We start from the raw sequence: 26168 nt of genomic DNA, 5'->3' as shown, positions 1-26168 counted from the left end.
AGGCTAAACAGCAAACAAGGCGAAACCCGAGGCCATGTGGGGAAAACTCCTTACAGGAGTGGGCTGGGAGAACTTCATAAAACTGCTTCCTCTGGTGTCTCAAAAGCACACAAGTGATTAGGAGGGAGTCAGGGCATGCACTGTGGAGGCCAACAATGTGGCAAGGCTAGAAGTCCTGCTTTGCTTATCCAAAATACAAGGAAAAAATCCAGATTATGAAACTGGCAGAGTGGTGCTGGCTGCGTGCCTAAAAACCCACTTACACTTTCAGACATAATCTCGGAGTTTCTTTCATCATTTTCCCTTTCATTCCCTGACAATACAAACAAACGCCTTAACTATTCCCCGTGGGATAGCTTTTTTTCATATTATCCTCTTGCATCCTGCTGAAGATCTCTGTACATTTACCTTTATATCTCTCCAGCACATCTTCATACGCCTGGGCGAACTCCTTCTCCTGTGAGTGGTTTGAAGGGAGCAGACCCGGTACGAAACCGGCCATGGTGGCTCACAAGCCGGCTTGTGAAGAAGAGAGGGGTCGGCCTGCGGACTACCGCAGTAACCCGTTCCGCTGGTGTTGCTGCTGCTTCTGCTGCCCGTCCGGACCCCAGCTCCGGCTCCCTGTGCTTCCTTCTCCCTCCTCCGGTGTCCAATACAAACACCACGGTGCGTGAAACTAGTGAATATGATGCATTGGCGCACACCAAAAGCCCCGCAGCTCACTTTTGGAGCGCGGTTAGATAATCCTCAGGGACACTTGAGAGAATATAAAGGACAACAAAAAGCCTCAGTGAGCGTCTATCTGTGAAAACTACTAAAATGAAGGTTACATAAACGCTATCTATCCATGACAGCCGTCAGTGTACGTGTGGGTGCGGGGCCACACGGTCGCATCGCTCGGTGCGTTTCCTCCAGCCAGTCCCTCCTTAAATATCGCCTTCCACCCGGTGACTGCTGCTTTTTGTGCCTCCTGTGCGTGTGTGTGAGAGAGAGAGAGGGAGGGAGGGAGTATATCCTAGTGACGGGAGGGGGCCGTGTGTCTCTTTCCGTCCGGAGCTCCAAACCGTATCCGGGCTCGGGCTTTCTATCCGAGGCTGAGTCGGCAGCGTCCTGTGGATCCGAAAAGAGCCGGGCGAGCTCCCGGCATGCTTCCCAGTCGTAATGGCTGCTTCTGTCCGAGGCTTTGCGGCCCCTGGGTCCGTGTGAATGTGTGTGCGTGTGTCTCTCTCCCTCCTATGCTCAGGTTTCTCGGTCCTTCCTGCAGTGGCTGTCTTCCATCCCTCTCTACCGGCCGCGCCAGGAACCTCCGCCACAGGAATTTGTAGAGCCGGGGAAGAGCTAGCTAGCCTAGCTGAACAGGTGGAAAATGGAGCTGGAGCGCCCTCAGACGGAGGTAGTGGCTCAGTGACAAATCTTGTTCAGGTGTTTTAAAATATTGTTTATCATTTCCCACTGTGACGGATATTAAACCAGCTTACTAAAGCAATAACCCCCTGATTGAAAACTACATGTAGCATGCTAACACTTAACGTTATTTTCCGTTAAACTGCTGAACTGAAAATCTATACCAGGGATGTCAAACTCATTTTGTATCGTGGGCCACATAAAACCCCAGACTAAATACATTTAACCCCCATTTAATGTGATTAAAGTGGAATTTCTTCTTTTTTCATTTTTACTCCAAGATGAAGAAATTCTGCTTCAGTAAATGAAAGAAATTTGTCGGCACAATTAACTAATGTGTAAAATAACAAAGTTCTAGTACTTTGTTATTTTAGTACCTCATTGCCCAGGAGAGTAATTCACATTTATTCACATAGCGGAAAAAACAGGACATTTTCTCCATTTTAATTCTTATTGTTTATCTATTTACTTTGGTGTGCCATGAAGAGCCATGGTGGCAGTCTTTATATGTAGGAAAAAGCTGTAAAACCAATGCAAATACAGTTAAAAGTAAAAAATCTATGAGCTCATTCACAATTTCCAAAATAGTTCAGCGGGCTCCATGGTCTTCGGTGGGCCGATTCTGGCCCCTGGGCCTTATGTTTGACACTTGTGACTAATTAAATTTGTCAGTTTTTAACATTTTTTGTTTGTTTTGCAAAAGGCACGTACATGTTAAAGTCCCCCACAACTCAAGAGAAGTCCTTTTGTAATTTTATGTCTCTCTCTGTTAATTTTTCAGCATAACTTTGAACTTTGTTTGAGTCATTTTGTATATTTTAGAAATCTTTTTTTGTCTTTTTGGTGGTTTTAATTTTTCCTTCAATAGTCATATTTTATTTCTGTTCCTTGTTTTGAATCATTTTTTGTTTCCTTTTGGCTGTAGTTTTCCCCCCAGTTATTTTGTGTTTCTTTGTGATTGCTTTGAGCTTACTTTCAGAAGTCATCCTTCTCTGTGTAATCATTTTAATTCTCTATAGGTGGTTTTTTCAGTTTTAACCTTTTTGAGATGCATCTCACAAGCATATAAATCGTTGTTTTCAGACTGTCATATTTGAATCACTTCAGTCTGTTTGTCATTTGTGTCTTTTTGCAGTTCCCTGATTTCACCCCCATAAGCTAATATTAACAGAAGGTCTGTCTCAAAAGCTCCCTGATCCCTTGTGGTCCCTGCAGGCTTGTTAAGTCATTTTTCTACAATTGTCAACCCCCAACTAATTGATCATGCATGAGGATTTGCAACCACATTGCATTTTTGCCATGGCAGGTAGTCACTGTAGTAACAAGTAGATGCATTTTGATTTATTATTTCTGAAAAATTCTGCAAACAACTTGTAAAACACACTAAATAAACTCAAGAATGTTTAAAGGAGTGGACTGAATGAATGGAGCACAGTGCAATCTAAAGGCTAAGTAAACATACAAAACCAGGAGCTCTGGCGAAATAATAAAATTTTAAACAACACCTTGTTAACAAGCTTTTAAACCAAAACTTATAAGCTTCTCCAGACACAGGAAACAGTAAAACTAGGCGATTATATTTAATTGAAAAACAGGCACATCTTATTGTTCTGTATTTGACGCCATTAAATATGTATTTTATGTTAAGTAATCTGTGTGTCTGCCCTGTCCTGCTGTGGATAATCTCTCAATGCCAGTAAGGTCACAGTCCATAAAGCAGCATCATTGGTGCAGAGATTATGTCATTTAATCCCACAAAGACACATAAAGATAACCTTTATGTAAATCACAATACCATCTCCATTCTGTCAGAAGAAAAACATACATTTATGTGGTTGGAAACTAGAGTCCACAGAGTAAAAGAGGTGGAGATGTCAAGAGTGGAGGCAGGTGTAGATTGTAGATGTCTGTCTGAAGTCAATATTAGATCGAAACACAAATAAAAGATTCATGAGTGGCCCCACAAGGCAGATGACCAGTGACTGGGAAATCAAGAGCCAGATACATAAAAGGGCAGGAATGCAGCATATTTCCACTCATGTCTGCAGCCATGAATGGAAAGTAAATCACATAAAAAACTGTGTTTACACCACCAGGTTATTCAGATGGCAATGAGAGGAACAGCAAAGAAGCTTACATTCACTGAATGTGAAATTCAGAGCTTTGCTGCTGGAGCTGTTGGTGGTCTCAGTTATTACTTACAGGAATAAAGTCAACAGGAGAGTGGATAACACAGAAGCAGGGCAGCCATACTTATGCACAAATAAATAGAAATTAAAATATCAGCATTATTGTTGATAAGTTCAGTATGCACATCATTAATTTACGATGCAGCCTGTGAATATAATGCATTTAAATATCTTCAATTTGCAAGATTTTATGGATTTGGGTGTGCACATGGAAAGTATCCTCCCTTCTTACCCTATAAATTCTAGATTACGTCCTTAGCTTAATATATGGATATCATTTGGAAATGTAATGGGGCCTTATAAGGGCCTATAAGGAACATTTTTAAGATCCCTAACCTTTTCAAGTAAATTTAGAAATTCATCTTTCTCTAAATATATAAAGAGGATATTTCATGTATTTTAGCCTTTTCATTTTGCCCCTTTTCTAATCAAATTAATGCAAACAGGAAGAATATATGTATGTACTGAATACTGAAGTGTGTTGGAACGGGTATTTACTGTCCGTCTGTCATGTGTGGGTCACGGCTGCTGTAACGGGTCTGGAAGTAGCTGCATATCATCATTTACGTCATGCATGCACACATGTGTACTCAGATGAATTTAAACCATGTAACATGACAAAAGATAAAAGGAAAGAGTGAAAGTGGCAGTAAATAAACCAGCCTCACAAGCTCATACAACATTTATCATATCAGCGGTTCAATGACCCAGGAGCCATTCATACATCTTACTGTGACCCTCTTTTCCTTCCTTCCTTGAAGCCTTTAATCTCAACACATCATCAGTGAGCAAGGCCAACACCAACAAACTGGCAGTCTCTGCAGAAATATACTGCTTTGCTGCATTGCAAGAGCTCATTTCTGAAGGTAGCAGAATAAGTAGGAGGTCACAGGTTCAATAAAAAAACATCCTATTTGTGCAAAAAGGAAAACGTTCAGGAGCTTTCCCGCACCAAAGGAAATGTTGGTTAATTATAAAAGCATCACTAGTCTGGCTTAAAACACCTTAAGCGATTTAGAAAAGACTAATTTCTTTATAATAATTACACAAAGATATTATCAGTTTCAAAGTGAATGATTAGATTCGTCTCTCTGCAGAGATCTGACCCCATCTTTCATTACTCTAACATCCTGTTTGTGTCTCCTCACTCTGCCTCTCCCTCATTACAGGACCGACACACATCACATTAACATTACCCCAGTGATGTAAACACAAACAGACACTTTAGGGATACAGATCTGGCACCCTCTGTATCTACAGGAAGTCAAGGAAGATGAATCCAAAATGCGAGAACTGAAAGAAAAACATTCCAACAGATGTTTTTGTCTTAAAAAACAAATAAACTCGGGCTAATGTGACTCTGGTCTCATGGTCCAGTCGTTTCTATTGTACTTTACAGCATTGAACAGCCAGAGAAAAACATCTTTCACTCTATAAAGTCCAGACAGAGTTTCACTGATAAAATGAGGAAAAGCAGGTGATTCCTCCTAAAAATGAACCTGTCGGTGTGTGAAACCATTATATCTCCGTCTAGTGGTGGAGAACGGAAATTACAGATGAGTCAGAGTTGGCCTGAATGACCTCTTGTTTATGTTTCTCCACTTGTATGTTTTCATCTTCATGTCATGATGTGTATTAATAGTAAATACATAAGCGTGAACTTAAATAAAAGTAGTAAAATATGTGTTCAAGTGTATTTTTCACTGTTTTCTTCCCGCAGTGCGAGTCTTCTGCATGTGTTTGTTAGCATGTGTATTGTTGTGTGTCTGTGCTACATGCAGAGTCCAGCTGCACTGTGAATGTGCCAAAAGTACACAAAGTCCTCAACACAACAGCATGACCAAACACTTCAGCTGCAGAGCTCCACCTTGGCTTCTAACTTTAACGTCAGCCACAAACATTTCACACAGAAACCTCTCTGCTGCTTACGTGCCTACTCATGAAACATCTAAAAAATGAAAGCTAACATCAAACAGTCTGATCTCATTATCCACGCCTGCATTTTTGTGTAAATTACTTCCTAATAATGCAGCTGAGCGCCCTTAATAACCAGCTGAGAGATTAAATCAAATCTATTGTGAGTGACTTGGATTTAAGTTAAAACTCTTTACAGGGTCTGACCTTTGCTCTACTGTTTTGACTTTCACAAATAAACAAATTCAATCATAGATAAAAATGCACTTAAAAGATTATAACAACAAAGCCTGAGTATAAACTCTTAACTGGTTCAAGTGTAGTCGGTGATGTCTGCAATCAGATGTTTCCAATCATGCAATGAGAAAATATGAATGGCATGAGAAGCAGTTTAATGCATCTAATTTGGGTAAGTGCTTTAGCTTTGATCCAAATACTTGTAGATTCATACTAGTAACCACTTTAGCTTACCTCTTATTAATTTATAAAGACTGTTAGTCCAAAATGTGATTATTTAAAATTGTCCTGGTTTTCTTATGTTTCAGTTTCATTGTAACATAAAATTTAAAAAAGAACAGATTTAAATGTGTCCATAATATTTTTCTGTAAATGAATAGATTTAGTGTCTTAATTGAAAACACATTTAACACTCTGCTGTAAAAATCTTTGTTAGTTCTGAACCTTTAGCCCCATAAGTTGAGAAATTAATCCCAGGATATGACACTGCTAAAAACGTCTGTCAAGTTTATTTTTAGTTTTATATTCAGTTGATTTCCAGACCAGCAGGTATCTTACAGTACATGTCATCACAGATCTATCACAATCACACTCTAAAACATATTTTGTCTTTAGAAATCATACATTACGAGCTCTTGGTGCATCTTAAAGTATACCCTTCTTTGCTGCCCATTTTACTCTAAATTAACCCATCACTGACAAAATGAACATCATGTTGTAATAAACATGACTTTAAACTGGTGACTGAGACCATAAATTTAACAGAAAAATGTTTACTGTGGTCACAGAATAAGATAGAAATAGAACTAGTTTCCGCTATATTTCTGTACAGTTTGACCTCTCTTTGCAGCCAGGTTTCGCCCCCTGCTGGACACTGGAAGAAGTACAGGTTTAAGGCATTTGAGCATTGGCAGGTCATGAACAGTTTATACCAAAGACACTATCTACTTGCTTTCCTCCCAAAAAAGGAAAAAAGAACCTGTAAAACTTTATAGTGCTTAGAGAATGTAGCCTACTGGCACATCACGGCCAACCGAAAAAAGTTTGTTGGGTGGTGCTTTTTTCTTTTTTTAAACTTTATGTTTCTCTTGCTTTCAAAGTTTCCTTTTCACCACACAATCACTTTTATTTCCCTTTAGTCTCCTTGCTTTATTCCCTTCCTTCTTTCTTTACAATCCTATCTTGCCCATCTCTTTCTGTTTTAAGCTCTTCTACTGTTTCCTCTCATCTTTACTTCTTTCTTATTCATAGCAGTCGTTCTCCTTTTGTTTTTCCGTCTTGTTCCTCGAGCTCATTTCTCTTTCCAAGTTCTTTTTTTAAGTTGTCAGTGCTTGTCTTCATCCTCCTGTTAATCATTCTCTTCTCTGTGTTATGACCTCCTTCACCCTCACATCTATTCACAGAGTCACCCTTTCTTTCCCCTCTTTAAATTCTCCCCCTCTCTCTCCGACTCCATTTCTCTCCTCTCTTCATTACTTTCTAAACTCACACGATCATTCACTCCTCGGTCTCTCTCTCCCTCCTTTCTCCACTCCAAATTAAAATTCGGACACTCTCTCACTCCTTCGCTATTTGTTTTGCGCCCCTTTTATATCCAGTGTCAGTCTCTCTCACCCCTGCCGCCATTGCTTCTCCTAGCCTTGCATAACCATGGAAACAGAGTAGACCACGTCACCATGGCAACAGGGTAATAGCCAGGGCCTTGAGCCGAGGCTTCCTTTCAGTTTGCCTGCAAAAAAAAAAAAAAAAATGCAGCAGGCAGGATGGCGGACGCCTAAGTTACATGCAGGCAAAGACATCTGAGGTCCTGATGCTCATATGCATAAATTATCACTGCTGCTGCCTCACTCACACTGAGCAAATGTATCACACTGTGTCATTTCCTTTCTTATTTTGTTGTACAAATAATTTCCAAACAATCTTTTATTTGTTGTGTCTCTCCATTACTGCATCTCCATGTAAGTAAAACAAGAAAACCTAAATGTTCAGCATTCATGAGGAATTTTGAAGTCAGAAAGCCTTTTTTGTGATTTAATTGGATGTGATGTAATTACGTCACAACCAAAACCTGAAGAAGAGTAGCAACTCTTGTAAAAATATGCACAAAAACATCCTTCTAGTTACAGAAATATATAAGAAAATTATCCCATTTCTAACCTAATTTGTGACCTCAGTAAAAAAATTTCAGTTTATGGTTTTAAGTCTTACTTAATGCAACTTGACGTTTAGTTTTTTAATTTATGGTCCAATGAAGAGTAAAAAAGATGTTAAAGCCACCTTATGATTGAAAAGTCAGCACACTATGGGTATGCAGTGCCCTGAGGTTAATGCTCATCAAAAACAAAATTGCAACACAAAGATGGGAGATATCGCATTAGCTATGACCATCTTTTATATACAGTCTAAGTCTAAGACTAACAAACTACCAGAATATTTTTATTCTGGTCTGTGTTTACAGCCCCCAATTAGTTCAAAATGTAATTTGGTGCGAAAATACTGAATTTTCACTCACGTACACAGAAAAACTAGCAGCTGTTGGTCGGTTTCATTGACATTCAGATTCAGCAGACAGGCAGTGCAACCCAAAGTGTCTGAATAACAGAGTCCAGTCACTACAGCAGTGTCTCTCTTTATCCTCTCCAGTATTCACAAAGCTCCCAGTGTTTCCTCCCCTCGTCCTCCACTTCTTCTGCCTGCTCTTTCTTCAGATGTGTAAGGATGCAACTTTTGCCAAAATAAAAATAGATATTTTCCGAGAGAAAAGAATACCTTCTTCCTAGCACTACATCTCTGTGCTACGTGTCCTTAGTCTGTATGAATATGTTATCATGGGGCTAAACTGTGTGGCTTATAAGCAGGCTAATATATTCACATTCTGACCTCTGTTTGACTGGAAATTGAGGTCAGTGTAAACACGCCGTACAGATTATTTAAAATGTAAAATCATCACAATAGGCTGCACACGCCTGAGCGAGCACTGAACAAGCCTGGGAGATACAGGATGTTACCAGAAGCATGAGCTTTAAATGAAAGCCTCTGCAGAGTGAATTCGACAGCGTCAGTATTACAGAGACACTCGTGCTCTGCTTGTCACATCAAACCATTTAGCAGACAGGATATAAAAATGTACAGCATGCTTTACTCAGCAACAAGAACTTATCAAAGCTGACAAGGGGCAAGTGCAAGGTTGCACCTCATAGCGCAAACACAGACAACCATTAACATTTAAACCTATAACTATGTTGGATGACCAGTTAATCTGACATTTACATCTCTGGATGGACGCCAGGTTTGAACCCAGAACCTCCTTTCTGAGCACTTACCACCATGTATTTCCACTATATCATTTGAATGGACTGAAGAAGCTTCAGTTAGTCACATGATTTCTGATCTAAATGATTTCTCCTTTAAAATATTTTAATGCAGGACTCAACATAGGGTGCAAAAGGAAACAACTGTGGATCAAGACAGAGGAGAAAGTATTTTGCACAAGTAAAACCATTTAAATTCACATAATCATGAATCAAAAAACAAAAACAATGTAAAACAGGAAAAAACTAAAAGTCACACTAATCAAGACAAGAAGAGATGCAGAAAGAACGACAATAAGAAGAACATACAGGGAAACTACCACTAATAATAATCTAAATATAGCAGGATAAGAGAGACACAAGAAGAATACTAAAATCTCCAAACTGATAGATAAAAATAAATAAATGATGAACTCAAGGGGTAAAAACAAAAACTGGACAAAATCTCAAATAACACAAAATCAGGACCATGTGCAGAAGCATAGCAGAAAACATAGACACAGCTTCAAACTGGGACTTCACTAACCTGTCAGTGAAATCTTGTTGGTTATATCTATTTTTAATTTACAGTCTTACATATTACTGAATCATCGGCCCATCTTATATCAGGACCCTGTAGTCCTGTGATTTTTTTGTTCCACAGTAAAGCTCTTTATTGTCTGTACTTCTGGAACACAGTATGGGTACACACTTTACAGACTGGTAACAGGCAGTTGTGAGGTAACTGTACTGCTCTGTACTGCATTAAAAGAGGCTTACAACTACTTTTTGTCCCCCACACCCACTCTATATGTTTTTATTTAGCTGTGGCAAAATGTCTTTGGATCTCCTTTAACCTTCTTGGGGTTTAAAACAAAAAGAAAAGAGTTGTGTTGAGTTAGATGTAATGGTTGAGTTCATAGGATCAGTTGCTATTTGTTGCATTGCTGTAAATTCACAGTGAGTCTGGACATAAAGTCAAATGTTTCGTTGGCAGGTGGAGAGAAAAATGCCACACAGCAGACTTTGGCAGTGTTAGTTAGGTGTTGCCTGTGTTTCAGCCCCAGGGTGGTTTGTGGCGACGCCAACATTTACTCGACTGCGACCTGCTGCCGCCAGAACTGAATGATCTCCACGCAATCGAGTCTGACTCGCTGACTCACCCGCAAGGCGCTGCCAGGAAAGCTCCAGGTCTAAGTGTTTGGTTTAATAACTGGAGATAATAATCCTTAAATGTTTTTCACCTTTCCCAGCTCTTCTCTCTACGCGCACACATGCATGCACTCTAAACAACCGTCTGCACAGCTGTGAATTTCAACGACATGATGCATGTTTATCCAAAAGGCATGAAAAAGTGGAAAAAGCCATCCTCGTCAAGTGCTCATTAAGAACATATGAGATCATTTGTATTTTCTTCCTCACACCTGAGAGCAGAAATAAATCTGAGAGAAAAGTGGCCTCAAAATGTAAAAGATGCACATAAAATTAACCATAAACTAAATTTACAGTGTGAGCAAGTCGGACTTACAGAGACATTTTTTCCTTCATTTTCTCTGCTTTAAAAGAAGAACTGTGATGATGATGATGATGATGATGATGATGATGATGATGATGATGATGATGATGGTGTAACTAACATTTAAACATTGTGTGACTTTACTGCATGTAGTTTTGATCATCTGTAATAAAACGATGACCAGAGAACATAAAAGTGACGCCAGATCTCTTAAACCAGACTCCAGCAATAATGAAGATTCCACATCTGTCCTCAGATCTGGTTGTAATTAGATGTGTAACAGTAACAAAAAGGAGAACGCTTATATCTGTTATGTTATATTGTTATTAAGGCTCAATAAGTGATTCTTGAAGGTTTTAGTTCTGTATTTTTGGACTTTTTAATATCACAGTTTTGCAGTAAAGCTGAACACAGTGGATTTTACTTAAAGTGGACATGTGTTTTAGGAGCTGCTAATATTAGACATGTCTAATCTGCAAACAATGAGGTCAGTGTACGTCCAAGGAATATCTGTGTTTCACACTCACACACAGATATTTTTTCTACTCTTGGCTCTGTATGATGTCAGAGACGGGATATCCCTTATATGGTCATCTCCGTCACACTGCTGTGGCTGTGAGCACAGATGCCACCTGTTGTTCAAACCTTCTGTTTATGTAGGGCAGCCAATCAGAAGGATGTTGCCTTAAAAGGGGAGGAGCTAAAACAGTTTCAGACAGTGGATAAACTGTTCTCAGGCTCAGGGAAATCAGGATGATTTTGAGCTGTGACTCATACAAAGCTAGTCTAGTAAAGTCCGTAAATATCTATAAATGGATTTATTTATTTTCTTGTTTCACCTTTACTTATCAGTTGGTTCCAGCTGTTTTCATGATTGTGTCAAATTGTATTTCACATGACATTATTCACAGGTTTATCCTTTAACCACACGCTGCCTTCATTTCACCTCCTTTTGATCTATTATCCTTATTTCAAAAGCCATGCATGTGTAGATGTGTGCATGTGAGAGCCAGTCTTACACGCACTCTCACTTACCTAGTGTACAAATTGAATTCCCCTTTTGCTCTTTGTCATCTTCCTTTCCTCCACAAAGCTTGCACATCTAACTTTATTTTTACTTGGCAGGAAACACCGGGCTTGTTCAGATAAACTCATTATATACATACAGACACTCACTGTCTTCACACTAACATAAAAACAAGTAAACACACACATGGTCCTCTGTTCTGTGAAACTAACATAAGTGAATTAAGTACATTAATAAAACATAAAAGGTCTTTAATGGGAGCTCTACTGCAGCGTCAGGCAACAGATTCCTTTCTCCAAACATTTGCTGACAGATTTAGGAAGGACAAGAAAGTGAAAGCTTCTCTAAAAACAGCCATAAAAGTATCTGACGGGCTTCTCCTGTGAATGGAAGAGAGTCTAAAACATTAATATGGGAGGCCTTGAAATGGTTCCAGGGCAGGAAATATCCCAAACTTTCTCCATGTCTATGTTGTAAGAGAATCAGCACTGAGATACAAATACAAGACACACACACACACACGCAGAGTGAGCCATCTCTCTTGACCTGATTGTGCTGATGATATGAACTCCTTCACCCGGCCCTGACCTACATGCTGTTTCCATGTCTGAAACGTAGACTTTCACTGCCTCTTATCGCTTCCCTGCTTCAACATCCCAACCAACATATTTCCTCACAGAACAAGAGCAAACCTCACTGGAAGAATGTAAACAAATAGCAGGGGTGTGCATGTAACACTTTTGGTTCTCTTAAAAAATTTAAGGTATTTATGAAAGAAGGTGATTTGATGATGTCATTAAATTGAACATAAATGTAGAAATCACAACAAATGAATAACAGACTAATAATAATGATAAATCATTTAAATCCTCAGTGGGACAGAAGCACTGTGTGTTGCCTAATGCAAGTTAGCAATGCTGAAAGGGTTATTGATGATGTCAGACAGCTTAAAATTGGTGCGCTGATTATAGAAGCAATAAATCTGGCTCCTCGAGGTTTCTGGAGCGCCCGCCTTTTTGGGTTTCAATTATAGTCTCAAAAAAACAAGGAGAGTGCAAAGTGAAGGCATTAAGAAAGTATAATTCACTTTGAGAAGAAACCTCCTGAGTGGTAATCAATATTCTGATGTCAAAATAAATATTGAAAAAAAAATCAAATATACCTTCTATATTGATTGAACTAAAAGTAATTTAAGGGAAACATAAGATTAAGAAAAGTGTGATAAGAGAAAAAATGCTGAACAAAGATGTAGGTTGCCAAATAATCTAAAAATTGCTTGTTATTGGCAGCCGTCCTGTTGTTGATAAGATGCTGTGGTTGTTGCCTCATTGGAGAGCTGTTAAGCTGCTATATGATGTGCTATGATCAGAGTTTCCTCTACTGCTGGATCAGCTGTAGGCCAGCAGAGTTATAGAGCATGCTGACGACGCTGGAGGCCTTACTGTCCATCCACTGAAGCGCATTTATATAAAAGCCTCAAACTGAAAAAATAAGCACAACTATTAGACGCCATCAGAGGGGAAAGCCACACATGAGCCTGCTTTTACTTCATTTCCCTCAATTATCAAACTCGAGGTCCCCTCTTCTCTGTATTTAAAAAAAGGCGTGCTGCCAGTGATCCATTACATGAGCAGGGGAGCCCCGGTCTCTCTAGAGAACTGAGTAACCTACATTTCTCCTCCATCTTCTGTTACCACAAATACGAGAGGATGATACTGGCTCCTGACTTTGACATGTGATCCCTGCACGTAGGAATGTACACAATAAAAATGAGATAAAGCTCATCTCTGCTGCCTTCACAATGAAACTAAGCGTTTTCTTGTATTCAAGGTTCATGTTGCTCACAGCTCTTTATTGACATTTGCTAACCACCATTATTAAAACCGATAACTAAGAAAACAGTGATTATTACATCTGAGTGTTACACGATAACACTTTTAATAACAAGCCGCAGACGTCTTTATCCATCCCATAAATAAAAGACTAGAAATTTCTTCTCATTTCTTTGACATTTAAGGAGATGAGGCTTTTTTCAGAGGATGCTTAATGACTGTTTGAAAGAAGCCCTGTGATTAGTGAAAATGTCAGTGTGCATGTGAGAGTGGATGCATGAGGAATAATTCACGACAAGAAGAAAAAAACCTTTTTGCAGAGATATTTGGTGATAAAAAGACAAATAATATGAGAGCGACGTGTTTCCTTTTAAAGACTCTTTTCAGGAGCAAAAGGTTGGTCCAATGTCAGCTTTTCTACATTAGAGCTGTAGATGCCCTGCCTATGCAATTCTTATTACTTATTGATTCAAGTCTGTTAATATAAGGGACTGTAAAGCCTATATCAGTTATACTCAACTTACCACCGATGGATGGCCTGGGGGTGACACGGGATGTTCTCAACAAAGATACAAACAGGAGGAGAAACTACACATGACTGAAAACCTAAAGTCAAGGAACTCATCACAAGGGCAGGTAGATGTAGGCACAGTGGGTAAACTAAACTACAGAAGTGTGGAAACACTTGGTTTCTGGCAATAATTATGAACAGTGGGATGTCACACTGACAGGAAGTAAATACGCTGAGAACACTTAACTTATGAAATATTTTCAAACTAAAATGGGGAACAAAAAGTAACCAAAAACTCTGGAACTCTTAACCGTTTTGGTTGTTTATTCATTTCCTTTGATACATATATCCATCCATTTGAGTCTGAGTCACTGGGCAGAAGACTTCCTTCACCCCAGCCAAATGTTCCACTGGGGGACGCTGAGTCGTTCCAAAGCCAGCTGAGAGATATAATCTCTTCAGCATCCAGGAGGCGTCCTGATCAGATACCTGAACAACCTCTATTACTTGTATATTTCTTTATTAATTGGTGCAAAAGCATTTCCTGAGCAAAGCAACCTGAATGTCCCCATGCTGCTGACGTTGCTTATATTTTATGTTTTGTATAAAGCTTCATTTTGATTGAAAATGACACACTACATCCATTTTCTAAACTTCTTATCCAACCATGACATCAGGGGGCTGCGCTGCACCCTAATCCCAGCTGACACAGGGAAAGAGGCAGCAAACACCTAATCCGTGACAAAGGCAGGGCTAAATACAGACAATCATTCATGCTCACATCCACACACCTTGCAGTCAGCTTTGAAATGTCCAACCAATCTCACGTCAGGATCCAGCTGACCAGGAACGTTCAAACTAAGAACCTTTGATGTGCAGCAACTGTGCTTTGCTCCTGTCAGTTTTAATGTTACATCAGAGTGCATTTTTCAGCAGTTTTCCCCTTGTAGCACTAACGCTACAAACCAGACACATATATTTAAAGAGGACTTAAAACTGTGGTTATCCAAACTCAGCCTTCATTGACTCACAAAAAAGGCAAAAGGAAGAACTCGGACAGAACCAGGAAAAGGCAGAAGAGAGACAGTAACACTGTCGTCTCTTATGCAGCAGGTTTTTCATAGAAACTCAGAAGATTTTTCTCAGAGCATGACGTCCCAGCACATTTCAGACCCAGCAACACCCTCAGACAAAAATAAACAAAGCAGGTAGTGTGTGTGCAATGCAGTGAGGAGTGCTCGGACCTTTACACAGGAAGAACCAAACAACCACTCCACAGACACATGGCACAATTACATGGGTCACATCTTGACCCATGTAAGTGTAATAGCTCACAGGATGTTGGGAGGCAATGCCTCACAAACGACCCTGTGATGGCAATGACCCATGAAGCTTCTGAAGACCTCTCTGTATAGTTTCCCTCCTTCATGAAAGCAGGTAAAGTTGTGCCTGAAAGCCCCACTCTGCTTTTATAGAGTTCAATCAGCAAAATTCTGCCTCTTCACCATCTCCTGGAAGCTTCCCTTGAGTGTTGCTCAAAGGCAGAAAGATAAAGTATTACATTTATCAACTCACCTGCGACCCGAACCACCGCCCTCTCTGCTGGGTCCAACACTGAATCTTGGCTCTTCCTCTTCTTCCTCTCATGCTTAGACAGGTTCCATGGCAAAGTGTCTCCCGGTGGGCCCACAAGTCCTGATGTACACGGGGATAACGACCCCCCTGAACGCTCGCTACGGAATGACGGCTCGCTGACGCAGGAGCGCTCACTCAGAGTATCATCATCCGAAGACTCCATCTCTGCTTAGGGCTGCAAGGAGGAGAAGGAAGGAGAGGAAGGATGGTAGGAGGAAAAAGGGATGTGGGAAGGGTGGGAAGAGAAAAGAGGTCAGAAAAGAAGGACAACGTGGAAACACTCGATAATTTATTGCTTGCTTAAAGTGTGATCACGCAGGGGTCATGAATGATGCAAAGTTGTAACATAACAACAGTAGTAATGTAGCAAGACGGATGAGAGAAATGAGGAAGGAGAATGAACTGGGTTAAACTAATCATTGTGTCCAGATGATAGCTTCAGTGTTCAGGAAGCTGCAGATGTGCAGCGACAGCTGGATGGAAGCGAAACAGCGGCTCAGAGAAGAAGACGACACACATCGCACTGGAAATGTCTGAGGCTTGCTCGAATAAACAAAACATGAAAGATGTAACTTTGAGACACAGATGAAATTTCATCCTTAGCTTCAGTTGATCAGAACGCATAAAGCGGACCGCTTGCTTTACCCTCTTAAATCGCTATTTATGTGCTCGGACCGACACATAAATAATGCACAGACTGCTTCTGCAACACGGAGGCGCGGTGGTTTGAACTGTGCCTCACAGCAAGAAGGCTCTGTGTTCAAACCTTGTGATTAGCTGATGCTTTTCTATGTGTTTACATGTTCTCCCTGTGCCTGCATGGGTTTCAGCACTCTGGCTTCCTCTCAGAGGCCAAAGATGGCATCATGTGACATTAACTGTCTAAACTGGCCATAGATGTAGTTATCCAATCACAGTCCTAACACTGTTGACCTGTACATCACCTCTCGGATGGATGCTTCTAAAATAGATGTGGTCCATGTTCCTACATTACTGAAAAAGCTTCTTATTTTGTACATTTTGTGGATTTCTTTACCCCACATGGCATTTTTGCAACATCTATTATTTAAAAAAAACATCTTTCAAGCTTTTTAAAAACACAATTTTCTTCGAAGTTGTGGGTGCACTGACAAATTGCTCAAATGGGAACTCATTCCAAACTGTTATTTATTTATATTTTTCCTCTATCTTAGTGTGCTCTTTAGACATCCAGATAGATGTCTGCGTTTTCCTAATTACAGTGGAACTCAATGACACTCGCTTCGTGGTGCTCAAACTTTTGATAAACTCCACAGTAATATTTCTTTCCAAAAATCACAACCAGATTGCACAAACAAGTCTGCAAGCTTGTCGTGAGCAGACTCACACTGTTTCCCTTTGGCTGAATTAGACTGCCAGCTACATCACAGCGCTGAAGCATCTATCCGTGATGAGGGGGGTCATGCTCCTGACAGCGTAAACACTGACGCTGTCCTCCCTCAGCTGAGCTGTAAGGTTACAGCTACATTTACAGCCCCCGGACAAACACAAAGATCATGCAAACTTTTAAGGCATAAAAAGAGATAGAAGCTGGTGTAACTGCTCCAGTTTGGACACACACCAGTTTTTATAGATATATGGAAGATTCCAGGTGTGATGGAAGAAAGTAATCTCTGAGCTGAGGTGGGGGGATGGGAAACAGTTCAGCAGGCTGAGCAGAGGCAGTGATGAAAAAGGAGCAGCGAGATGAGATTTAAAAGTCTGAGTAGCGTTTCTATTTTTAAAGAAGAGTCAATATGCAGGAAGACAGAAGAGAGCTTTTCCCTTTGTCTTCGTCTCGCTTTCACTCCTTATACCTTCTCACGTTTCTACACTTCTATCTGTTGCTCATCTCCACTCTTTAACCTACCTCTCTAAAGCGATTTAGGGGCTGCAGGCGTCACACACACAAGAAGGAAGTGTGTGTGTGTGTTTGTAGGACTCTGGAGACCCGATGAACTGATCCGTCCATCTCAGGATCAATACATCAATAACTCTAAACTCAGCACCTCTATTCTGAGAGAATGAATTGCCTTATATCAGCTCTTATATTTCAGCTCCACAGGGAGTCCCAGCAGTTCTGTGCTGAGGTTTAAAAACGGGGGACAATAATATCAAATGCAGCTGAATGCATGAGAGAGCAGCAGGATGCTAGCTTGTTATTGTGAAAAAGTACATAAAAGTACAGGTGTTACTAACAGCACTAACAGCTGCTTTGTTCTAATCAAATGAGTCTGTGGCCTGTGCATAAAAGCAGAACCCTGAAACTGAAAGCAGCTAAATGGAATTCAGCCTTGATTAACGTCATCATTTATGACATTTCCTCCCCATTTAAATCAGTGCAGTGGGTAAAATATGCAGACTTTGACCTCAGCAGTAACTATAAAGTGGACTCAGCACAAAGTATAAATTATGGCAGAGCTGTTGTATTTGAATGCACAAATAAATTATGTTTTTCTTGTTTATGTCAGTGTTTATTTTAAACAAGAGTAGAATAAGTTATAATCTTTAAATAATTAGAGATGACATATTACTTTTATTTCCTTGTTTTCAAAAGCCCGCCAACTTCACTAGACGGGGATACTGTTTGTTCTACAGTTCATCCACCGACAGTTAGAGCTAAAAGCGAACACTGCGACCTCTGAGAAATTCTCCTCAGCAAACAATCGGCTTAACCCTCAAAGTGTTGCAGATTGTCGCTGAATAACTTCTGCTGGCTGCCAAAGACTTCGTCACAGTAGATCTGTGTTTACCCCCTCCATGCTGTAGCAGACTACACTGTGGAATGACCTGAGAGGTGGTCACAGAGTGGGAATGATTCACTGCACGACGTGTGAGTCCAACACAACGGCTGAGATTTCCATCTGCTCCGCTGCTGCCAAAAATCCTCCTCCTCCTCCTCCACCTCCGCTGACTGGCCTCTGGCTAAACCGCTGGCAAAACCCCACTTCCTGAATCCCTCCGTCTCCCCAGCAACGCCGCGAGGAAGAGGTTAAATGCCTTCCCAGAATTCTCAGCGACCTCACTGGTGTATAGCTGTGTGTGTAAGTCTGGTTCCCTGCCGCTTTCTGACAGTGAGTCAGTGCCACTGCAACAAGCGGTTTTATAAATAGAGCCAGAACTGAGGCTTCAAAGCCGCACCGTGTCATTACAGCTCCGTGAAGACAGAATGAGAACTTTGAAGAAAAAGAAACTACCAGGAGGAGAAACGCGAGCAAGAGCGAGCTCACTCCTTCTGTGATGAGACCCTCACCAAGGCGTTTTTACTCACAGGCACAGCTTTCCTCAATAAGACCATCAAACAAAAGCACACACACAGTTTGGTGAATTCCAGCCATTACACTTTAAAATATACACTGAAAAGGGGCCATCACAGGTTAATTTGAGCCCTAGTTTCTCAAAAGTGCTTAACTTAATCATTGCTTTCTGACACACCAACTGTTTAATCTTTGCTTCATGTCTACAGAAGAATTACCACCTTTCGGGTGTACACCTTAACCAACCAGTGAAGTTACAGGTTGCCTCTCTTCCTGTTCACACTCACATATCTATTTATATGGAAGATTTTGAAGGAATTTAATTGGTGGCCAGAAAAGATTTGAGTCACCAATTTAATATCTGACCAAACATGCTCACACTTGGCACTTCTTAATAAAAGTCAGAGTTTTATGTCGTATTATTTCGTCATGGTAAAGATAACTATTGAACTTTTAGAAATAAATATCACTTCAGATTTTTTCCAGTGAGACATTTGTGTACAGTCTGCTAGAATTATTGGAGAAATGTGTGATTTATGGTTAAATATTGAGGTTTTTTTGTAAAGTGACAGTGACCTTTAACCTCCGCTCACCAAATTCTAATCAGTACCTTCAGTCCAAGGTACTCAGGTGATGTGCTGCCATGATTGTTGCTGTCATTAATCACTGGTCTATGAGTCGTCACTCCATGAGAAGCACAGGTCAGTGATGAGTCCCTGCCACTGCACTCAGCTCTGGGTAATCTGCTCCAAATCCCTGCAGGAACATCCATTCCTCTGCATTTCTGCCTCTGTGCCCTTGGGCCTTTCCTCCTTCCTATTAAACTTATTATATCCTATTAATTATGACTTAAAAAAGCAAATGACCAGCAACATGCAATCCAAACACAGAGAGGCCAGCGGGTTCAAACCCAGAACCTTCTTGGTGTTTGGCACTAACCAACACATGACTGTGGTTCATAAAAACTAACCCTGTTCCTCTTGATTTGATTTTAGACTTTCAGTTAAACATTTTTAGACAATCAATATAAAAATGTGCCCCAGATTGAAACTATTTGTTAGATGATTTTTGTTATTAATTTTACAAATCTACTAACTGATAGATCTAAGAGGTATCACGCGACTCTGAAATGACCCACAAATGTTCTTCGAGCCTGAATAAATGTCTTTAAATTATTTGCCTGGTTTAACAAAAGTCAAAAACATCCCATTTACAAAAGGGAGAAAAGCACTGAAAGGTTAAACAACACTGCTGTTGCTTAGGTTTTCTATCAAACAATAATATTGTAATACAGGCGTATTTGTATATATAGGACATATATACACGCAGAGCTTTTGGCCTCTTCCTGTGACAGACTGTAGCAGTTCAATCAAACCAAACAAAGGTACTGGATGGTTGACTGGCCTGATTTATAACTCGCAGCCAGGATTTACATGGACACGGTCTGTTCCCACAGCTTAGTTTCAGCAGCGTGTGTGTGTCTGAATGTGTGTGTGTGTGTGCTGCAGGAAACAAAAGTAACATAAAACAGAGAGAGACTGTGACAGAGATGTAGAGTGAGAAAGAGCGACGAGGGAAGACAGGAAAAGAGATTTGAGGAGCGAGAGAAATCCAGACATTTGCAGACTAACGGTCGTAACTGCCGGTGAAACTCTAGTCTCTTCAGGGCAGCATTCCAGCATGGTAACAGCCACTGATGAGAGTTTCACTGACATTCATGCTCATTGGACAAAAACAATCCCTGACACACACCGTAACATGAAGCCACCAAACAAGAAAACACAACTGATTAACATGTGACTCATTGTGTACATCCTGCAAAATCTGGGAACCTGCATGCTCCCAACTAACCCAGTAAAACCTGAAACAACCCCCCAAAATAGACTGAGATATGAAGTCTGACAAAGAAACTACAAACTGTAGTTGATTGAAACTAAGTTATTACCTTAACCTGACCTTTTTTTGTATTCTATATATTCTAAATATTATAATGACATCGAAATATACACAAAAAAATTCAAAAAAGAGCATTCAAACTGCTTTGATTGCACTTATGGAAAAGTACGAAAAACATTGATCATTGTTTTCACTTGTAAACCCTTAAAACTTAGTGTCAAGTGCAAATGAAAACTTTCACAGACTACGCTGAGTATTGTGAAGACTAATGTACACTCTCTGGTGTGCTGCTAATCAAATGCACTTAAACAGCTGATTATCAGTAAGTATGGCCACCTCTATAAAAGCAGATGTTTTGACAGTGTGCTGGTCACGTAAGTGTGCACGTAAGTGATTCACAACGTCACAATCTTCCCAGGAGTGGATGTCCCACCAAATTCCCCCTGAGGTCAGACCGTGCAATGCTCAGAGAAACTGTAAAAAACTAAGAGCTACATCTCAGACTCTACAGGCTTCAGTTAGCATGTTAAAGTTAATGACAGTCCAATTAGTGAAAAAATTAACAAATAAAATATGTTAATTTTTTAGAATCAAGAATCAAAGTACAGCAATGACGCAGTGAAAGTACAGACCTTAGCCAGAAATACTGTGGTGGGACCTTATGAGAGCTATGCATAAAAGAGTGTGAAGAAAACGAAGAAAGTTTAGCAAGTTTAGCTCAACAATATGAAATACTGACAGAGGCACACAGGATACTGCTACTAAAGCTGCTGAATTATGAGATAAGCTTAGTTTTTCCTGTAGCTGTACATGTCTTATACTGTGGTTTAATATAGTCACATTTATACAAACTACATTTTTCTATTTCCTTTTTATAAGGATGCACTGATTAGCTTTATTCAGTAATGCAAGTAGCTTTAGCAAATGCTAGCTTACCCACTGTTTCTATTTCTGATGATTAAAATTAAATACATTGAATTTATTATTTGGTTGACTGACCTGATTTATGTGGTGCTGCAAAATCCAGTCAAAGGGGGGGGGGGGGGAATCCCAGATAAACATACGCAACTTAAAAGCTAAAAGCTAACTAGTCTAGCTTATTGAAAAAGGACCTGCCATATTTTATGCTTTTAGTTTTAAGGTTTTCCAGTTTAAGTTGGCTTAAATCCCTTTAGATCATACTTACATTTATTAGATTACAGATAAACAATATAAGTTTGGAAATATATGTATATAAAAAACTAGAGTCAGCAATCAGTGCTTAGCTTAGCATAAGGAAAAAAGGCTAACATTACTAACTGTAAAACTTCAATTTAATTCATTTTTCTTTTGCTTTTAAAAAAAATATTGCATAAAAAGATGATACTTGCTCCCATGTCTGTATTTAACATATAAAGGTTGACAAGATTATTGTTTGTTTTTGTTTCTTTGTGTATAAATTAGATAAATTACATATTAAGTAAGAAAGATCAGCATGTCACTGAGCTGAAGGGTACAACCCTGTGTCCAAAAAGCTGAGATTCTGTGTAAAATGCAAATAAAACCTGATGTAATGATCTAAAAATCAGTAAAGCTCCTGGAAACAAAACAAAGATAATATATCATATGCTGGAAATAAGATTTATTGTTAAAAAAAACCTGCTTAAAGTTTATGTTTGTTTAAAAAAAAAAAAGGTTAGCAAAGGGGCATGTTTACATCTGTGTTGCATCACCGTCTCACTGTGAGAATCTGGGAAATAAGGAGAGCCATATCTATAGTTTCCAAAGCAAAACCTTTTCCCATTTTGTCTTATATAGGATGTAGCATTTCAACACTTCCACGCTTCTAAAGGACATATTTGAATAAGATAAGTCAGAAAAAATGGAGAAAGGTAGGACAATGTAAGTGATGCAACTTCTTTCCCTCCCATGCATAAATGTAATAAGCATATCTAAAGCGTGTTCCTTACGTCAGTTATTAAAAGTGTAACTAGTCAGTGTAATATAAGAATGAATGAGAAATGCCTCCCTTTAAACTGCAGCTGCCAGCTATGATGAGTAACACACCAACGACTGACTGACTGGATAAATGAATGGCTAGACTGAGCTCCCCCACACGTGCACACACAGACATACATTAATACACATGCAGACACACACACGAAAGTATGCATGCATAAATACACAAATGGGACTGGACTGCCAACAAAGCTGCTTGGCATGAGTGTACTGGAGTCCATCAACATGAGAGTGAAAAAAAAGGACAGCTAAACAAAAGAAAGAAAAGTATGTGCATAGATGAGCAAGGATGACACAAGAAACAGGATCTCTTATTTGAATGACCTGATCGTTTGTCATCGTATGCCTGTCTTGTATACGCTCGTCAATATTTACTGCTCCAGGATGTGGCGATAAGCAATGTTAGTGTGTCTGGCTTTGTTCCACCTTTATTCACTCATGGTAAAAATGCTCTCTGCAGACCAGAAAGCTGCAGGGAGAAGAAAATCAACACAGAGAGTCTTGGCCAGACAGACAGGCAGACAGACAGAAGGGTGGAGGTGCCAGTCGTGAATTTCACAAAGAGCAGAGGGACGATTTCAGCACCATGAAAACAATGCTGAATGACTAAATGGATAAGTCACTTTGTTCCCAAACAAGTCCCAGGATAAAAATATCACACTGGCAACAAGCTAGTGAACAGGATGGAAAATATAGTTGATAAAATGCTGGATGTTTACCCTCGGAAGCTGACGGAGACTAAAGTAAAGCTAAAATGTGAATGAAGTTCATTCATCAGGTGGACACCACACTCCAAATGAATGATAACATGCCCACTGGTTCTCAAATGGGGGTAATCCTAGCCTGATAACAGCCAGAACCACTTGAAGAGGAAGGATTTAAAGCTCTGAAATGAGGCAAGGATCATACTATATGCTTGGAAAGTCTTCATTTTTCCTCACCATCAGGCTTTTTAAAATAAAGAAGATAGGTTATAATCAGCCAAAAAGTGACTTGTGTCCACACCAAAGCCATAACCTGTAATGAAGCAAATGAGGCACGGTGGAAACTACATGTTTGGTATAAAAAAAAAGAAAAAAAAAAGGAGAGATGAGTAAAAATCCAAACATCCGCTGGCTCCCAGTGTCTCAGATGTTCAGATTTTGCTGCTTTTATTGTTTTAGTTTTTTAGTTTATCAAAATGAGCAGTTTAGATATATTTATATATTCCAGCATGGATTAATTAGTCTTTTGTTTTTATTTTATTTCATTATAAATTGAGCATCTCTTGGCTTTCAACTGCTGGACGTACAAAAACAGGAAACCTGGAGGCGTCACCTTGAGCTCTAGGCGCCTATAATGTCCACTTTTCACTTGTTTATGACAGTAAGCAACAACAGCTTCCACTGCTGTTAGTCTAAATTGGATGATCTGATTGAAATAAACCAGACATTCCACAATTCATTGCAAATTAAATAACAACCACGTCTCCCACTATAACAGTCCTGTCTTCTATCCCCATCCTCACAGACATGTTGGTGCTTTCCTGCACTGTAACGTGCAGTAGTAAGGAGGTGTGTCGTGGCAGTGCAGAGGAAAAAATGGAAGAAACCAATTTAAAACGACCATTTAAATGGAAATGAAGGTTTGAGAGTGTTAGGAGTGTAGTAGTCTGAAAGCTGAATGTCCAGCATAAGGCTAGAGGGAGATGTATATTTGACCATCTGGTGCTGAACGGCAGGAGGGGACTCCTGCTTGAATCCTGTTTTTCCCTCCCTCTGGCTGCACCTTGCACATTATATCCAGTATTTTCCAGACAGATAGACAGCCTGCAGTTATGGAGCCCACTGGGATTCATGCAGCAGGTAGAGATGGAGGTGCTGCTGGTGATGATGGGGTGTCTCTGGATATAATTGGCTGCAGGGATGCACGGATCAATAATGGCAGCCTCTCACGGGGCGTGTTGGTGCACATATAACAGAGATATAGCTGCAGCTGGTGTTTCGTGTCACCAGCGTTGCACGCTTGCCTCGCTCTCTCTCTGTCTGTCTTTCCCTTTGATTGTGAGGAGGGAATGTGTTTGCATGAATGGACATCAGACATGGAGCCCAAACGCTGTGTGCGCGCACTGAAAGGCTGGAAAGCAGGGAGCTCTTTGTCCAACACACGGCCACTGCTTGGATGGATAACACCAACTAATTACATTTATCCATTTGTGGTTGGCACTGTTGACTAAATGCTGCTTCCATACTGCTGCTGCTGAGTGTCTCATTAGGAGAAACAGCCACGGCAGCCTTCTCACGACCCAGAAACCCCCTCTATATCTCTCTCAGTGTGAATGTCCGCTGGTTATTTCCAGCCCAGCCCTTCAGCACACAAATCATGAGCAGTGTGCTTAGAAACAGGGCGGATGTATGATATTACTAAAACTTGCAGTGCATCTCCTGGAAATCACGCCAATAAACGCAGAGCTAATGAGCAACACGTTGAGTCTGGGGGAAAAAAACAACAACTCCATCCATATATTATAACCAGTGCACAAGTTATGATTGGTCTGCAGTTCTTATTGAACATGTCTGTAAATTTATTTTAAAGTGAGTAACAGCGATCCGTTTTGAGCTAATAAGCATCAGTGTTTTGTCCCTGTAAACACTCCATAACAGCAGCGGGCCTGACAGCTCGTGAAAACACATGATCACGATGGTTTGAACGCGCACGAGAGTGTGAAGCACAGACAAGAGCTGCCTGCCTGCATGAGCTCCGGAGCGCTTACCTTCCCCGGGGCAGCAGCGGTCCTGGAATCCGAGCACAGCGCGAGGGAGGCCGGGGATGCTGCCGCCGCTGCTCCCTCTCCTCCTGGGGGTAGATGGGTGGATGGAAGCTTGGATGTTTTCTGGCTTTGTATTCAAGGTTTTTTGCTCCAAAACCGAACCGACACGCAGCCGGTGGGATGAGGCTGGAGAGAACAGCGGGCAACGTGATCCTGAATGGTAATGGCTGTCCTATTCCTCCTCCTTTCCCCCCTCTCTCAGTCTCTGCTTCTCTCTCTCTCTCTGCTCCTCTCGCCTTCAGCAACCCCCCACCAGCCCTCCTCTCCCGGTCCGCTTTCACACACACACAACCTCTCTTTTCTGTTAAATAGGCAGTTTTCACGGCTACGATACTTAACCCATGACTACTGAGTGTGTAAGTGTCGCGGAAATTGAGATTTCGGGTGTACTCCTGCGTCATCTGTGGCTCAGCAGCACCGCCAAACCTGGACCGACACACACACACACACACACACACACACACACACACACACACACACACACACACACACACACACTTTCTCTTAAATCTCTTAGAGAATAGGGAAACCACAGGCGTTCACAGTGGTGCATTTGCTCCATTCACATATTTCGGGATTATGTAAAAGAAGCAGCGCTTGATCTGGTCCGCGCTTTTACGCCACATGCGATCGTA

The 26168-nt window shown here is 40.5% G+C and overlaps 1 protein-coding gene across 7 annotated transcripts in view; it reads right to left on the bottom strand.

Moving 5' to 3' along the window:
* The window catches only part of macf1a (microtubule actin crosslinking factor 1a), a 233685-nt gene extending 207751 nt beyond the window's left edge, over positions 1-25934 (bottom strand). For 5 of the 7 annotated variants that reach the window (XM_080863451.1, XM_080863454.1, XM_080863452.1 and 2 more), the window contains exons 1-2: positions 25477-25934; positions 15496-15730 (exon numbers count right to left, since the gene is read on the bottom strand). In XM_080863451.1, coding sequence (XP_080719577.1) covers positions 15496-15718 — 223 coding nt within the window. In that variant the 5' untranslated portion in view covers positions 15719-15730; positions 25477-25934. Of the gene's footprint in view, positions 1-408; positions 1358-15495; positions 15731-25476 lie in introns of those variants that run through there. The other 2 variants (XM_080863458.1, XM_080863455.1) reach the window with 2 other exon arrangements.
* Positions 25935-26168: the final 234 nt, after the last annotated feature.

This window comes from Rhamphochromis sp. 'chilingali' (assembly GCF_963969265.1).
Source record: "Rhamphochromis sp. 'chilingali' genome assembly, chromosome: 17".
NCBI classification, from domain to species: domain Eukaryota; kingdom Metazoa; phylum Chordata; class Actinopteri; order Cichliformes; family Cichlidae; genus Rhamphochromis; species Rhamphochromis sp. 'chilingali'.
This window is presented reverse-complemented; position numbering and strand designations above follow the sequence as displayed.